We start from the raw sequence: 18,525 nt of genomic DNA on the forward strand, positions 1-18,525 counted from the left end.
CTCCCAATTTTTCATTCATTCAGTTAATATTTTTAAAGATCTTATTATATGCAAAAGCTTGCCTGTGGAATCCAATCCTGGTGTTTTAGCAGGGCCTACCAGACCTGGCCCAGTCCCTAGTTTCATCTGATTTTCCAGCACTGTTCGCCTGGGAGCCTACTTTCCCATCAAGCTCACGTGCACGGTCAGATTTCCTCCGAGCTTCTGCCCAGGACACCCAAGCCTCCTTCCTTACATGCTAATATCTTTTTACTTAAGCTGACACATCTTTTCTTGTGTGGAGCTTGTTCATGGGACAAAATATTTGTAATCTGAATTTTTTTAGAGAAATGGTACAGAAATGTCACCAACTATATCTAAATGTGATTGCATTGCTTCAGTGTTAAGAGCTTTATTCATACACATTTTAAATGCTAACTAGCATGCAATGTGATGTCTGAAAGTAACACTGAACTTTTGACTGTTTCACTGTTGAGCAAGACTTTTCTGGCGGCTGAATTATTTTGTCTTTGCTTGACTAATTGTGCAAACTAGTTAATTGTGACATGTGGTTTGCCTCACAGTTTATTTGAAAACTGAATATGTTAAAACAAGAAGAGATTTTTCCATTGCAAAACAGACCAACATCTTTAAAATAAGGAAGTACTCTTTCATTTGCCTTGTAAACATTAAAAAAAATTGTCCATTGTTCTCTTCTTCCCAGCCTAACCATAATGAGGGTTTGACTTGTACTTAAATCCAGCTCCACTCAGCCCAATCTTCCAAGACCTAGTCATTGGAAACTGATAACCACCACCTGGCAGAAACAGTTGATTATTTGCCCTCTGCTTTGCAGGCATGGCCAGTAGAGTGCTGATGCCCAGCAGTGAGACAAGGCTAAGGGGATGGGGATGATCCCAGAGCAGGATCAGACAGGACCTGCCTCTCCTTTTCTAGGCCTCAATTTTCTGAAAGATATCTAAAATTAGATTGCAGACTGCATCAAATTCACAGGCAGAATGAAAATAGTTACTTCTTATCCTACAAGTCTCAGCTTGGGAGTCATTTCCCTGAGCTAGACTTTCCTGGTATTATCTCCCTGGGATTTATAGTTATTTGTGGCAATTCCATCAGCAGCACAATACGTCATACATGGAATGAAGTGTCTATGATTTTCTTTCTCCCTAACTGAACTATTGACTCCCTGCCGGCAGCAGCTAATATTATTCCATGTTCTCTAGATGGATCCTCAATAAAGGTTTATTGAATACACAAATGAATGATCATTGCATCAGATCTTTACAAGAAGCTCCAGCATTTCCTAAATTCTGTTTTATTTCATGTGGATTTTTCTCCAGGAAGAAACTATCGAAGATGATTTGGAAACGGATTTCTATAAAGATTTAACTCCTATTGAAAAGAATAAAAATCAAGAAGCCCAGATCTTAGTTCAAGCAGACCGTGGTTCTTATGTGCCAATTTTTTATTCCTCAACGGAAAGGCAATCCTCCGCACACAGTTCTGCCTTCAAAGAAGCCATTAAAGCCTCCCACAAAAAGGTAGTTAAAATGGTTCTTGAAAATTCATACCACCCACGATCGTGCAACAAGAAAGGGGTTTTGATATCAAATGAGTAGGATTTCTAATTCATATTTAAATAGCTTTAATGTCTTTTGCTGTTGTTGTTTTATCCTGCTTCAAAAATTGTAGAGGTGATATGTATTATGATGGTTCCTTTGTGCATGTGTTTAGCTGTGTTTATCATTGTTTTCTTTGTCTTACTGTTCTAGGTGTATATATTTCTTATAAACCACATGTGATGGGACTTTGCTTTTTAAATGTAATCTGACAGTCTCAGGCCTGTGATAGGGAAATACAGACAACTTACTTTTAGGATAGTCATTGAAATATTTGATCATTATCCTCCCATTTTTAACTTTTCTTACTCATTTCACTTGGTGTCGGTCTCCTGTTTCTCTGGGTCTGCCATTTTTGTTGCAATTCTATCTACCCCTTTTGGGGTCACTTTGGAAGTTCTACTAGCTTTGTAATTCTGCTTGTAGTTACCCTTCTCTAGTTATAAAGCATAATTATACCTCTGCTTTTCTTTTATCATGGTAAGTACTATCTGTACTAACCGAAGATGTGTTACCTGTGGCCCACATACCATTTCCACTCTCTCCTTGGGAACACATGTGCCCTCTGCTTCCTACCACTGTCCTCACAGGCCTTAAAGACCTGTTTTGTTGAGATAGTTCAAAACCTTTTTGTTCTGCAAAGATGGTTTTGTACTGGCTTTTACATCATATGTGTACATTCGTATTTTATTCTGAATCTTATCTTCTTTATTTAAAGGTCCCTTGCATAACACTTATAAACTCCAAGTTTTTTATTTTCTTTTATATTTGTGTTACATTTTATATATGTATTTGTATGTATATGTGTGTATGTGTATTTTTTCTGTTCACGCATCACTATTTTCTGTCCTCTCATCTTCCCTTTCTTGAGATCCGTCTTCTCATTTAATCATCATATTTTTAGTATTATCCTTAGATAGGATGCCTGCTAAAAGTATTTCCTAAATTCTTATAGTATCTCTAAAAATGACTATGTTTTCTCTGAGAAATAAAGATAAAAGAATATCTTGGCTAGATAAGGCATCTGGGATCATAGCCTTCTTTTCTTGATGGTTATTAGAACTTATTTCACTATCACACGATTTTCATTGTTACGTAGGAAAGAACCAGTGTAGTGATGATTTTCTTTCTTTTGTTCTGTCTGGAAATTGACAATTTTTTTATGCTGAGAATTCAGGTTATGTCAAGGATTGGACTTTTCCTATTAATCTTGCCAGAAACTTACAGAATTCTTTTCACAGGTAAAAATACATCTTCATCCACTAATCTTTCTTCTTCTGTTCCCTTTTCTCCTATTTTTGCATGTTAAATCTCCTAGATATGTCTTCCAGCTCTTAAATGATTTAGGGGAGAGTTTTCTTTATTACATATTTTTAGACACTTTTAGATGCTGAAGGGCATCACTTTTTGGCTTCTCCTGCCTGTACTGTAGTGTATTTCACATTTTTATTTATTTGCTTCTTCATTTTTGCTTCAAAAATTTGCTTGGCTCATTTATGTAAATGAGACCTATAGCACTTTATAGATCAATTTTCTAAGCATTTCATTTATCTTCAAAAGAACCCTAAGAGGTAATCTGAGTATTTTTGAAAAATTTTTTGCTGTTGTTCAATTACAGTTGTCCCCTTCTCTCCCCCATTACTTTCCCGTGCCCTGCCCACCCCCTCCCCTATCAACCCCCCTGCCATGCTGTCCTTGTCCATGGGTCCTTTATTCTTGTCCTTTGACTTGGCCCTTCCCCCCATTATCCCCTTCCCCCCTCCCCTCTGGTCACTGTCAGTTCGTTCTTTATTTCCATGTCTCTGGTTCTATTTTACTTACTTGTTTGTTTGTTGATTCGCTTCCACTTATAGGTGAGATCATATGGTACTTGTCTTTCACCACCTGGCTTATTTCACTTAGCAAAACACTCTCCAATGCCATCCTTGCTGTTGTAAAGGGTAGGAGTAGATATTTTTAAGACCATTTTTAACATGAATAAATTAAGTCCATATATTTATGTTTAATTCAACACACATTTGCCAAATACCTAATGTGTCAGGCCCTACACTAAAGTCCAAGAAGCTGAGAGGCTCCCGTGATTTTACGATGGGCAAATGCCAGATATCAGAATTGAAATCAGTTTGTCAATTTTTGTTCACTGTTCTTACCCACTACATTACACTTCATTTATTTATAGTTTCAACAAACTGTGAAAAGAGTATAGCTCTGATATGAACATATGAAAAAAGAATAAAATAGATTCTTTTTATAACATAAGTTTTTATAACAAAATATTTCAACTCAGTTGAAATGGGCTGTGGGTCCTATAGTGTCCCTCAGATTTACCAAATTATATTCTTAGGACAAGTTAGTATCAGAATTATGAGAATATAAAAATACATCACCACCCCACCCCTACCTACATACCTCCATTAATTTACTGATTCAGGGTATCTGTCATTGAGCATGTGATTCTGGCTTCTTTTTCCTTTTCTTAAGTCCTCCAGCTCACTCTGATATCATACCCAGGATTGGAAATAACTGCCTAAAAATACAGTCAAAGATGGGGAAGGAAAGGGAGATGTTGAAAGACATATGTATAGATTGACATTAAGACATGCTTTTCAGAATTGGTTTATACAGACAGTTTCAAACATGCTAGAGGACACTGGTAGAACTCTCATCCGTAGGTAAATGGCTATTATTTGATCCTCAAATAGTCTGCCCTAAAGTGGAAATATTTAGGGCTATTACAGTATTAGATTGAAATATGTGAATCTTTTGATAGTCAACCATTTCTGATTTATAAAACTGTCAACTTCATATGGTTCAACCCAATATCATAACTGTTGTCTTTGATTAAATCAGAACTGAAGGAGAAAATCTTAATCTAAATGGGAAATAACTACTGCAAACTCTTAGTCTTTGAATATTGAAAACAAGGTCCCACAAACTTGAAAATCAATCCAAGCCCTTTTGTCAAGCTTAATGTTTTATTTATTAATTTTGTCAATCACAGATTTGACTAAACATATTTGCTGAGCATGCATTCAGTTTCAACATCAAAATATCAGTTTTCTCAGTGAGAATGAATGCTTTTCTGATTTGCTTTGCAATGAAAGATCTCAGAGAATGTCGAAGTAGATCATACATGGTTAAAAACATTTTTTAGTCTAAAATAACCAATTCAAGCCATCATGCACTGGCAGGTGGAGCACCATGGAGGTGCTTGTACTGGTAGTTTCTACAATTTAGTTTTTAAAGCTACATGGAAATTTTGAACTACTCATTTCAATTCCCAGACCTGAATGGGTATTTCAGGTACTCAGGGAGTGGTCCTGCTTCTTATTAAAAGCACAGTGTCCCTCCAACTTTCAAAAACTATGTTTCTATGACAAAATCCAAGTTTTAAACTTAAAAATAGAATTAATGGGCACTTAAAGTCTCAGCTCAACAAAGGCATGAACTTGGCCTTGCTCACTTCTGTGTCCACAGCACCAAAGACAGCCTGGCGATAAGTGTACCGAAGGGAAGAAGGCAGGAAGCAGGGAGGGAGAGACAGAGAGGGAAATGGGAAAGGGAGAGAAGAGAGGTGAGTGACGACTCTTTTTCGGGCCTTGTGATTATTGTTTTTCTTTTGTGTTAGCAGTCACTTTGTGCCAGAATCATACCATACAGGTAGGTAGCTGTTTAATAATTTACAGCTGTAATAGTTCTGTTGCTAAAATATGCTCCTCTTTCTGTTTCTTTTGCTCAAACACTGTAATTTGCTAAAATTGAGAGATCAGATAAAGTACATAACAATTTTTCAAAAGAACAGTTACATGGGTACACTTACAACACTCAGTAGCTGTGTAGAAGAACAATTTAATGGAATGAGATTTGTGGCTTAATACAAGCACCTAATCCTAAATCAACTGGGCATGACAAGAAATTATTAAAAAAGAAACCTTTCAACAGATATTTTTGCTTATGAGTGGAGGAGACAGAGAATACAAATAATTTGGTTACTTTTACCTCTTAGGGATTTTGAATCATAGCACTTTGGTCCATGTGATATCGAAGGCTTGTGAATAGCTATGGTACACAGCCCTCATCTGTGCACCAGGTGGTGCAGGTAATGGGGGCCTAGAGAATTTAAGTGCTTTAGCCCAGTGACAAAGTTGTGACTTGACTCTCGGTTGCAAAACTTCCCATTGAAAATTTGTTGCACAGCCCTTATTCAGTTACCAGAAATATTTGCATTAGTGAGGCTTTCTAAATAAAAACTTAGCAGAGATGCAGCATGATTGACAATCAAGAGAAGAAGATTGACTTTTCTCATCACTGATGTCTTTTTGGTAGAGAAGGTACTAGTCACACCATTTACATCATTGAGATAATGTCATCTGTTTAGCACTTTGAACATCTCAGGAAAAGGTACTGGACAACAACATGAAAATTATAGTTTTGCATGTGAGACCATGTGAGAGAGAGTTAAAACGGTTGTAATACTAGATTGAAATGAGGCTAATGATCAACAGATGACATTCAAGGGCTTGATACCTAAAGGCAAACTTTCATGACCTTTAATCATCTTTTTTTTTTTTACTCTTTTCTGCTGTTCCTTTCAGGATTCTAGTTTTATTAGAATCCATAAAGTGATCAAAGTCTTAAACTTCACAATGAAAAGTAAAGACCTGCAGCTTTCTAATGTCTTTTTGCAAGCACTGAACCACCTGCCACTGGAATACAACTACGCTGTGTACAGCCAGATATTTGAGAACTTTGGGACTCACTATTTCACCTCCGGCTCCCTGGGAGGTGTGTACGACATCCTCTATCAGTATAGCCGTGAGGAGCTGAAGAACTCAGGTACGCTGACTTCCGCCCTCTTTTTCATTAATTGATCTGATATCATGTGGTACCTTTTTCTCTTACTATATCACTGTAATTCTTTTTTATTACCTTTATTTAGACCCTGCTTTATTTCCAAAATGATATGAAGAAAAACCAAATGTACACAGCCAAGTAAATAGAACAAAAAATAGAAAATTGGGACCAAAAAAGGAGGAAAATTAAATACGCTTAACCTCTTTGAAGGGCATCATTTTTGTTTTTTTAATTTCCTGATTACTTATGATGTGTAGCATCATAAGCTACACATTAGTGGTCCCCCCAAAAGAGAGAGAAATGCCTTACCTGGGGGAAAACAAGATCGGTGCTGGCACCAAATTCTAAAGGATAATTTACTTGTAGCATTTTCATAGGCAATAATAAATTATATAGAACAACAATTATAGCAAATTCACTAGCTGTCTTTTTCTTTGAACAATTTTAAGCTAAAAGCCAGGGGCATAAGCTGAAAGAACAATTAAGGTCTTGACAAGGGACTAAGACCTCGTCAAGATGTGGGCCTTGACATGGGCCGGATGTGCACCTGCTGTGGTGATAAAACCTGAAACCAGATGAGAAGCACTCTTATTTGAGGAAAAGTCACAACTTTGTATCTTGGTATATAATCAGTGATATTTTCCTGGTTCCATATAAAATAATGTAAACCTTAGTTTATAAATGAATCTTGATTTCTTAACTGTTATTTTTTTAAGATTTTATTTAGTTTTAGAAAGAGGGGAAGGGAAGGAGAAAGAGACAGAGACAGAGAAGTACTTTCAGTAGGAGGGTCCTAAAAATATCTCCCCTGGCAGAGTTAGTGAAGTCAAAAAGATTCATGCTGTGACACACTTTCCACACCGACTAATCTTCATGTTCATGTCCACTATCCTTTCCATAGAGCAGTGTTTGCATGATGAAGTTCATGTCTTCTGCCTCTGAGAATAGCATCCACATCAAAGCTGAGCAAATACAATCAGGTGGAAGTCCCTGGCCCTTTCATTCATCCTTGGGATGAAATTATGCTGGTCACTGCTGCTGTGGCCCAGAGGATAATTTCTCACTTGATGAGCTACACTCATCATGTATTCAGAGCAAAGCCTCTCAAGGCTCAGAGATCAGGTCAATGAAAGAACAATGTGAATCTTTAATCAACCCTCCAGCATTTTAATAGCTGAAACCCCATAACCAAAATGAAGAGTGATGAGCTATACCTCCCTGTTGGAACATTCGTGCCTTCCATCTCTTTCTCTACAAATGGAGGTGGAGACTGACAGTCAGGTATACAGAATAAGGGAAAGAAAGGGAGTTTGATATGTGAGAGGAAACCGGAACTGTATAACCATACACACACCTGCACCCATATACACAAACACATATATGCTATATATATATATATATATATATATATACAGTGTTTATAGTGTGTATATCTGTGTATTCAATATGGTCAGTACAACAGTTTTATATTCAATGTTCTTAGATATATATCCTTATGTTTAATGAATAGATATTTTTATTCATTTCTCTGAGTCACAGTAATAATATTGGTGCACGATTTTAATTATGGGTAAGATGAAGCACCCCCAGATGGAAACAAATTTTAACAAAATACAATTCTCCAGGGGATGTGATTAACTGGGGTTTTTTTTCCCACTCTCTAGATAAATATATATCCTGGCCTCTTCCATTTTCTCTCTTTCTATTCCTTTACTTAGTCATAACATGGAACTGGAATATGAGCTTGCTTTTTGTTTGCTTTATTCAATAAGTATCATACCCCTTGTCATGAATTTCAAAACACAACTTGAATATTTCATAACACTTTGCCTCTCTCAAGAAAAATAAACAAAATCCAGTTGCTTTTTTGTTTGCATCCCTTGATTTTCTTCTATTGTTCAGTGTTCTCACAGACAATTTAAAACCTTGAATAAAAGTTGACATTGCTTCAGTGTGCAAGGTGAAAAGAATTTCAGGCACTTGGGGAAACATTAAACAATTAACATACCATAATATGCAAGATGGTAATTTTAAACTCCTTTTGTTGAGGAGAAAATGAATTGCCTCACTGTTTACCAGTATGACATTGTCAACCAGCACTGTTGACCTTTGCCAGTCGGAGCAGCTGGGCGCGTTTCCAAAATACCTGTCTCTGAGTCACATCCGAGGGACACTCAGGTTAGAGGGGCCAAGTGCTGTGGCATCAAACGACTCCTTGGTCAGTGTGGACAGAGGTCAGGCCATGAGCTGGAGAACACACTACGAGGAAGAAAAGGCTTGTGCAGAAATTCACTGATGAAGTCTCGATATTTTAATCAGATACGACCAACCCCAGGGCTTGTAGGAAGGATTCTTTATTCCAGTCTTCCAGGAGTCTCCTCCAACCCTCAGAAAAGAAAATTAGCTAAGCTTATGGCTAATTCATGATGTTTTAATCAATGAATTGAGCACATAAATTTCACTTTAACTTACAAATAATCGAAACCTAACAGAAGAATAAGAACATATGGGAGTTCTGTGCTGTACATACAGTAAGTTCCTAACATGGCCAAAACATTTCATTATGACCCACTTAGAAGAGCAACACTTTCAGGAGAAAAGTGACTCATTTATTCAGCTTCATCAAAAGAGCCATTTTTTTCTCGTGAAGTTAAAGGTACAAGGTCAACATGAGGACTTCAAACCAACAATCTTTTACTCCCACTTCTAACGCATCTCTTCAAATGTGTCAAACTACCGAAAAAAACTATGGGAAAACCATGAAATGGGCACAGCCCATACCCATCCTTCCTCCGTGAGCTCTGTCATTAGGCTTCAGTTCCAGCGTCACACCGGACCGGGCCTCAAGCTCGAAACCTGCTCTTTCTTGCCTATGGTAACCTGCAACCCTAAATGTCGGTATTTGATAAACTACTTTGCTTTAAGGTGCTTAAGAGCTGATATGAACAACTCTCTCTCTCATGTGCTTATGTTTTACAAGGCAATCTTGAACTAAACATAAAAAAACTGGTTTCTAAAATTGGTGTCTCAGGTAGCAGGTCTGGTGGCTTGGGAAGCCGTTAAGGAAGAGGAAACCTTCCCAGGTGACCCCAGAGAGGCAGTACCACCTCAGCCTCCAGATGGCAGGACCTGTTTCCCCGCAGGGTGCCCCCCTCACCCCTGACACCCACGCCAATGCGGCAGTTGTTGAGAATAATGGCAAGCATGTTGGTGGGAAAGAGTCGTTCAGGTGACAAAATCTTCCATAAAGATGCTTGGGAGTTTGGTAAAAGACAGGGACAATGAAGACTGAAGACGTCAGAGCTGGGCGGCCTCAGTCTCTGAGTGCTGGAGTTTTTATAAGACTCAGCAGACTGTGGAGAAGCATCCTGCAAAAGCAGCACTGGGAAACGAGGGCGATAGCGCCACCCCAGCTCCCTCAGCTGAAGGGGCAGGAGTGAGAACAGCAGGAAACATGTCAAGGGCAGACTTGAATCCACATAAGGAGAATGTGAGGATAATAGTCAGTGGGGACGTTGGAAAGAGGAGTCCGTAGGTGAGAAGTCCGAATTTCTGAGAGCAAAACAAGAGGGATTTGCAGGTGGAGGTGGAGGTGAAGGGGGCCGCTGAGTTGGGGAGAGGAAGCACAGAAAGGTGTGAGCCTGGGTGCTCAGGGAAGGAAGGCCGGCCCACAAAATTGATGTTTTAGGTGATGGACAAGAGAAAAAGTGGAATGGACTGAGGCCTCACAGCATCGGCTGTGGCTTGGGGGGTCTGTCCATGGGGCACCACACATGGTGTGTGTTCATGTCACAGAGGGGCAGTGCCCAGCAGGATGGGCGCGCTGGGAGGTTCGTGCTGTGTAAGCAGCAGGGAGAGGCCAGCGTGACCCCATCTGTGCTTCTGAGGGCCAGTGTTGGAGGGGGAGAGAGCAGAGACTCATAAACACCTCTTCTGTTCAGGACTGTCTCGGGGCCAGTGGAGGGCGGAGTTGTGGGTGAGGACTGCGGCTCATTCTCCCTGAGGGCAGCTGCACGCCAGTGTGCTCTTGTCTGCATTCTCCGTGGTGCATTCTCAGGAGTTTGTGTTTGTACTCCATCTCCTAGGTTTAACCGAGGAAGAAGTTCGGAATTGCATCCGGTCCGAAACAAAGAAACGCTATCTTTTCATTACAAAAACATCCGTGAGTTACAAGTGCACCACCAACAAGATGTCAGAGAAATACGAAGGTAACAATGCTCTCACTTCGCGACTTTCCCTGCATGTCCTGAGGCTGACAGTAATTTAAGTACCATATTGCACAGGACTGGGCTGCTTTGAACTTTTCATTTATTTCGTTTATCTGCCTCAGAGCTCTGTGTGCGGTGAGGAAAGAGTGCTACATAAAATATCAGTAGCACCACTTAAAAGGGGAAATGGTGAAGGTTTTCATCTTCGGTTGTTTAATTTAGTTATCATTTATTGATTCTTCCCATGGATGGGACCCAGTAGAGATTGTGATGTAAAGATGAATGTGAATCAGGCCTTCCTACCCAGGTGCTTACAAAGTAATGATATGTGTAAACAACCATTGAAAATACAGACGGACAAAGGGTAAGAGACTGCTGTGAAGAAGCTCAGGCTCCCAGCCAGAAACCTGAGTGTTACATCTTCTTTGGTTTTCCTTGGCCTCAACGTGGCCTCTTTGTTACCTCTTACAGAAGTTCTGTTCAGCTGGGGCTGGTCCTCTAACTTAGGTGTCATTTCGATATGGTCATGGGTCGGGGTGAGCACAGCAGTCACCTACTCCGCCCTCGACCCTGAGTGCTAGCTTTTATTTCTCCCTCTTTTGAGCCTTCACGCCCACTAAGCAACTACTCTACCTCCTTAATATTCCTCCCAGTTACCCCCATCTGCTTACTGTTTATTTGCATGCACACCCTCCATTCCTTATTTCCAACCTGGATCACCACTGAAGCCTCCCGACTGGCCCCTGGCCACGTGACTTGCCTTCCTCCAATCTATTCCACACTTATTTTAGAGCAATCTTCTTCGAGGCAAATCATGGCAAGAAACTCTAATGCCTTAAACACGTCATGGTTTCACAGAGCCTGAAAGATAAGTTCCTGCCTCTTTTTCTCTGCCTGGCTAAACTGTAGGTTGTCACCTAAATAAGTCACGTTCTCTCCTGTGCCTTGCCATTATACGTAACTCCTTTCTCTGTAAAATTCTCTTATTCCCTACGCCAACAGACTGATTGATGCCCCTTCTGCTCAGGACAAAGGCATGCAAAATCACAGAAACTTCCAAAATATGAAGCTAACTTTTCATGAAGAATTAGATAAGGAACACATAAAAATATTATATTTGCTCTTGTGATAAATAAAGAATTGAAAACACCAGAGCGTACAGATGGTCTCTGGGCAGATCTCACATTACACTGAGCATTAGCAAAATGAGGACTGGTTGGCAGCTGTGCCTTCCTATTACATACAGAAAACAACACGGGAAAGGAGAAAAGCATGCAAAACAGACAAATGACCCAGTAAAAGAAAAGAAACGTGTCCTATGCCAGCTTTACATGCAATAGAATAATTTAGTAAGAATGTAAATTTAATAACTTAAGAGCTCAGAGACAAAATTAATTTTAAGAATTAGGTAAAAAGGGAGATTTTAAAGCTAAGGTACAAAGACAAATAATAAAAAAATATCACCCTTATAGTTATAAATTAGACACTGTAAGACAAAATTAATTGCCATATTTCAGAGACACTAATTCCCACATCTTAAACTATACTTGTCATTCCACTTCCATTAGATTTTTAAAGTAATTGTTAATGTCTGGATGTTTTTCTGCATTTATTATGAATTACTATAAATATTTTCTAGATGTAATTAACTTTATTAATTTTATTTTCTGACAATTTTTATTTTGTCACTGTCAATTGGTATATAATATATTGGCAAGTACTAATTTTTCTCCTATTTGTGTATGAAAATAAATACAATTTTTTTTTAATTTTATTTTCATAACTGTATTATTTTACATGCCTCACTTTGAAAAATATTATACTACTCTTCACAGGGAGAGTATTTCACCCATCGTTCCAATCATTCTAAACTATTTTACAATAGGGGCATGGCTAACCCTTCCTGGCACTGAAGAATCAACATCATATTAATGGCATTCGCTATTACCCATATCACTGGCCTGCTTTTCATTTGATTTTATTTCTTACTATAATTTCCTCTTACTCAGCTCCTATTCTTTTAGTTACAGACACCAAAGATTACATCGTGCCAACTCTTAACTTGAGGTTTAATTTCTTTTTTTTGTCCTTTGGTTAGTTGGGCTTTTACTCCTGTCTTTCCACTTAAAAGCCCTCTGTCAACTTCTTCCTATAATTGGAAGTCTCCGGCAGGCAGGCAGTAGACTGGCCCACAGAGGCCAGACGGCTCATAGCATCCCCAGGGACCCAAGGCACACACTATACACATCAGAAGTAGGTTCTGGCATCAGAGCGCAGGCAGCGGAGTCCTCAGGACTTGGGCTGTATTTGCCTCCCAGCTCCCCACGCCTCCTGTAGTCACCATGCATTCCGGGCCAAACTGTGAGCCTTAACGTCCATGTCTATAGTAATACCTACTTCTCAGGACTGTTGTGAGAATGACATAAGATAATGTGTTCAAAGTGCCTGGCATATACAAGTTACTTAATCAATGGTAGCTCTTGGCACTGTTATTATCATTTCTGTTATTAAACTCTCTGCAGGGCTGAGGAGCAGTGTTCTCTTGCTTTTCACTTAACTTAATGGAGCTACGTGACTATACCATCTACTTTTGTGCACACGGGCTTTTCTTTAACGGTTGAATTTGCAGTGACATTAAATGAGTGATTTTCTTAACACATCTTGCAGGTTCGATGGTGCAGGGAGCAGAGAAATCCATCTCCTTGGTTCAAGGTGGGAGGAGTAGGGAGGCAGCGAATTTGGTGTGGGAGAAGGGGACCTCTGGTCCCAGCGAGAGGGCCTTTACTGAATGGCTGGAATCGGTGAAGGATAATCCTGTTGTGATTGACTTCAAGGTAAGATGACAAAGTAGTGTGGGTGACAGACCTGAAGTAGTTCTCTAGCAGCCCCCAAATGTCACATTATTCCTTTTCCATTTTTTCTCTCACATGCTAAAAGAAATGTCTTCTTTAGTGTGCATTGCACAATGGGCTTTTTCTTAAATGTTAAATTACATGTCTATTGCTTTTACTATTCAGGCAAGCATTCTCTAGTATAGTATTTAGAATTTCTATCATACATAGAATATCAGGAAAGGGAATAAAACTGCTCAAATTTGCCGTGGGCAGTGTTCTTCATCTCCCCAATGTATACAATAAATTTGATTTCTGTAGGGTTTTTTTGCAACTCTTTATTTGACAAGCTTCCCTAATTCTTCATTTATAGCCCTATCAGATCAATAGAATTTTAGAGCTATTTGGCTGTCTGGTTCTATCACCTTTGATTAAATTTACCAGTCTTATATTTGTTGTAATTACAAAAAAAGTTGATTTTTATTATTTATGGAATGCTTTGCTCACATGTCAGTCATAGGCCACTTAGAACCAGTTTTCCCTAAAACATAAGCTCTTTTTCAAATGTCTGCTAACAAGCTATTCTGCTCCTTTCATTTAAATGAAGACAAAGGAGCTCGATCATTATGAATGCAGAACAATTTCCATGCAGCATGAAGACACATCAGGTGGTGGTGGGAAAATGAGATCCAGCCACCCATCTGGGCACCTGTGATTCATACATGGCACTAGACAGTCATTCCTTTGGGGTTTTAAAACATTAACAAAATGAGCCCTGGTCCTGTATTCGCCCCACTACTTGTTACCGTAGTTCTTCCATTCATCCTACCAGTGAGTTCATCTCTCCACTTCCTCCCACTCTGCATATCCCCCCCGCCGGTTCCACCAAGGCCAACGCTGCCCTGGAAAAACAAAAAGCTCTGAAAGCCTCTCTTCATCCTCTCTGCATTGTTCTGCTCGGGTCAAACATGATGAGGTTTCAGCAGAGCATTCCTGAGCTGCTTAACTCATGCTCACCTATCTCAGTATTGTGGTGCATGCATTTGGTGCTTAATAAGTAACATGATGTAAGTGCAAGCAAGTGACACCTCACCTGAGGCCTCCTCCACAGTAGAATTCCAGGGAGAGGAACCTCCAGGCACCTCACGCCTGCCCTACTTTCGGGAAACAAAAGCAAGCTGATTTTGCTGAGAGTTGCCGCACCCACTGAAGAAGAGTAGGAAACCCCTGTGTCCCCCCTTTTTCTCCACTGGCAGATGCACTATATTCTGCCATAATCCCTTTGAAGTGTGGGGGTTTTCTGGGCCTTGCCTCCCATTCCACAAGAATTGGGCAGCGATGACAACGTGCAAAAGGATGTCACTGTGACGGGACTTCCTCTCTGCCATCTGCTCTTAGCTTGCTCCCATCACAGACTTGGTGAGAAACGTCGCCTGTGCTGTGACCAGACGGAACAACCTCAGGAAAGCTTTTCAAGAATATGCAGCCAAGTTCGACCCTTGCCAGTGTGCTCCGTGCCCAAACAATGGCCGCCCCACACTCTCTGGGACCCAGTGTCTGTGTGTGTGCCAGAGCGGCACCTACGGTGACAACTGTGAGAAACGGGCCCCGGATTATAAATCTGGTAAGTGTCAATAACTGACTTGAGGCACACACCTTTTCTCCTCCAAAAGACATGTGAGGTTGGTCCATTCAAACAAAAACACTCCTATTAGCATCTTCCACTTCATGCAAACACAGGGGGGAAATAAGCCTGTAAAAAGCTAGATGCTGGGGTCAGACAGCCCTGGGATGTGTCGGTTGTGACCTACCAATGATGTGGCCTTGGGAAAGTCACCTAGCCTCTCTGAGCCTCCATCTGTTCATCCATTAAGCATATCCAAAGATGTATCATATATATGTGTGTGTGTGTATACACACACACACATATATATAAAGGACACACAGCACAATGCCTGTAACATGAAATAAATAAAATAATACAAAATATTATGAAATAAAAGTGTGATAGTATTGTGATAAGCCCTTTTTATGTATTGTAATGTAGAATGAGAATGGCTGGGTATTAGCGATACATTCAGCCGGAACCAAGGCTTTCATTCAGGACTGAGTGATGCCCCGGTTACCTGCAGTTCTTCTTAGGGCAGGTGTCCTGGGAGTGAGGAAGTATCCCACTGCCTTTAAACACATGGTTTGATTCTGTTGTATTCAGAAGAAGTTCCTTTTTCTGCACAGGTGTATGCATATGCCTGTGTGTGTGATATACTGCAGGCAGTTGCAAATGATTCATACTAGTTGCCATTTGATCCGGGCTGTGGGAATAGGAAAAGGAAATCAGGCCACGTGTCAGGCGCTGCTTTCTCTTTACCCTCACAATAATCCCGCGATACTCCGCAAAGGGTGATACCGCGACACAGTGGGGAAACCAAGTCGGCCAGCTGCCAAAGCCCTCATCCTCTCGGGCACACGGTGACGGCGGGCGGGTCTTCCCGTGCGCCAGATGCAGTGGATGGGAACTGGGGCTGCTGGTCCTCCTGGAGCCAGTGCGACGTCACCTACAAGAGATCGAGAACCCGGGAATGCAACAACCCCGCGCACCAACGAGGAGGGAAGCCCTGTGAGGGGGACAGTCGGCAGGAGGAGCACTGCACGATCTCCATAATGGAGAACAAGTGAGGAGGCGGGACGCGCACGGGGAGGGATGGGTCAGGTACCCGCTAGCACAGGCTAACAGTTACGGGGTTAGTGGCCTACTCTGCTAAATAAAGAAATAATCGGCGTTCTCTCTACTCCAACAAAGCGTGTTAGTGAGATAGTGCATCTGCTGTTACCCTTTTCTCTCATCGTTACATATATTACATACACACTATGTAATGCGTATGTATGCATATGACTGCACATATATGTAGACATGTGAATATGTGTTACACACACTCACGTTTACTGTATTAGGTACACATTTGTTCTTCCCTTTCAGTGGACAAGCATGTATCCATGATGATGAATATAGGAAAGAAGTAGACCTTCCGGACAGAGAATCAGATACAGGGTGTGCTCAGCCGGTTCCCCCAGAAAACGGGTTTATCCGAGTAAGCCTCCTGACCTTCACTTTCGGTGTGGCGTTCAAAAAATAGAACTTAAAAAAAGTATGTTTTTTTTTATTTAGAGCTATTGTTTTCCTAGTTTGACACTCTTCTGTTGACTTAAAAAGTAAACAGAGTGACCCTTAAAAACGGTCGGCCACTCTGCCACCTTGAACTCCCGGAGATGTCTTTATGCCTGATCGTTGGCACAGGTTCCTGTGTTACTGGGCACTGCTAATTCCTGGGCTAATAGTGCGGTTACGTGAACATGTGAACGGAGAATGGAACTTAGCATAACAGAGGTTTGGGTGATGGGTAAGAACCTGCAACTGTGGTCTGACAGTTTAATTCTGAGTCTGAGCAGACTAATGGCCACCCTGAGCATGTGATCAGGGAGACAAACTGGTCTCGGCTGTAATCGTAGAAGTGCGTCTGTAATGACTTATTAAGTTAGGGACCTATAGCACCCTTAACTATTCAATACAGTTTTAATATAATTAGTATGTAATTCATCATTTCATTTTTTCATCAAGCCACAATATGTTGCTGTGATTTAAAAAAATAAATATATATATTTGGTCACACTAGTCAGGCAGGTCTGTGCTTCAGATATAAACTTCCAGGAGACAATTTCAAATTGAAAGGTGTGCTCCCTAATCAATTTTACCTTTCTTTTGATTTTAATTTTACCTTTCTGTACAAAAGCCTTTAAATTCATTTTTTCTCAATTGTATTATTTTATCTTGAAAATAAGATATTTTATCTTGAAAATGTACACACGTATATACAACAGTAGTTGTGTTTTAATTAACCATAGTTCGGAAAATATATAAAGACCAACGGCTTACTAGGAATTAACACTCTGAAATGATTTGTAGTCAATTAGTCATCATGGCAACTGCATATGTTTGCATATGTTGGATATAGTATATATTCAGTTTATAGCTGCTAAAGGATAAGCATGTAGTCTTTCTTTTCTTTTTCTTTTTCTTTTTCTTTTTTTAATTCTTGAAATAGTAGGCCATCTCATATACAGGGGAGTGAGTTTGTAAGGAAGAAAAAAAAGAATTCTAATCGATTTAGATTAGTGATATGGAAGCTGGATTAGAAAAGGGACCCATTAGAAAGTTGTCCTTGTAAGTGATAAACGCCACGCACAAAGGCAGTGGTCATGGCAAAGGTGAGGGGAACACGCTGAGAGATACTTAAAGGTCGAAATTGAGAGGCCTCTGTGACTCAGTAGATACAAGGGTGAAGGAATAGGAAGGGCCCAGGATGACCTCACTGCCTTCAGAAATATTATACGTACCACTAATAACTTGCTGGTTTCGCTTTTGGTTCTAGAATGAAAAGAAACTGTACTCATTTGGGGAAGATGCTGAAATCGCATGCTATACCGGATTCAAACTTGTTGGCTACCAGTACTTCCGCTGCTTACCAGACAGGACCTGGAGACAGTCGGATGTGGAATGCCAACGTGAGAACTGGGCACCCCAGTCACGGGACTAGGGATGAATATGCCCAAAATAAATAAAGCAAAGCCACACCCATAGATCAGTACAGTTTACTGCTTTTGAACAATGCTGGTAAAAAAAGCTTTAGTGAAGCAGAAAATAGGATTCACCTGCTAAAATTAGATTTCAAAGTAGCTTCACGTTTCAGTTCTGCCCCGGCGAGTTAGCCTCCGGGTGGCCAAACCTGTGCTTAAAGAGGAATCTGGGAAGTCTGCTCACGGCATCTAACCAGGGGCATCTTGCCTTGCCTGACGTACAAACTGATGCAAATGGATGAGTCCCAGGAAGATGATACTTAACACCCTGTATGTCTCAGAAATGGGATTTTACGGGAAATGCAGTTTTCTCCTTGGAGCACGTTCACATCCGTTCCCGAGGAGGAGAGGATGAGTTTGTATGCTCCACACATATCTGTGCTA

At 40.4% G+C, this 18,525-nt stretch overlaps 1 protein-coding gene across 1 annotated transcript in view; it reads left to right on the forward strand.

Moving 5' to 3' along the window:
- Positions 1–18,525, forward strand: part of C6 (complement C6) — a 57,911-nt gene that overhangs the window by 23,340 nt on the left and 16,046 nt on the right. Inside the window, exons 8-15 of the mRNA XM_037138522.2 lie at positions 1,338–1,538; positions 6,212–6,452; positions 10,556–10,678; positions 13,346–13,512; positions 14,908–15,133; positions 16,010–16,181; positions 16,487–16,598; positions 17,937–18,069. Coding sequence (XP_036994417.2) covers positions 1,338–1,538; positions 6,212–6,452; positions 10,556–10,678; positions 13,346–13,512; positions 14,908–15,133; positions 16,010–16,181; positions 16,487–16,598; positions 17,937–18,069 — 1,375 coding nt within the window. The remainder of the gene's footprint in view (positions 1–1,337; positions 1,539–6,211; positions 6,453–10,555; positions 10,679–13,345; positions 13,513–14,907; positions 15,134–16,009; positions 16,182–16,486; positions 16,599–17,936; positions 18,070–18,525) is intronic.

The sequence above is a fragment of the Artibeus jamaicensis genome, unplaced genomic scaffold (assembly GCF_021234435.1).
Source record: "Artibeus jamaicensis isolate MK-2021 breed Jamaican fruit bat unplaced genomic scaffold, CSHL_Jam_final scaffold_369, whole genome shotgun sequence".
In the NCBI taxonomy this organism is placed as follows: Eukaryota; Metazoa; Chordata; class Mammalia; order Chiroptera; family Phyllostomidae; genus Artibeus; species Artibeus jamaicensis.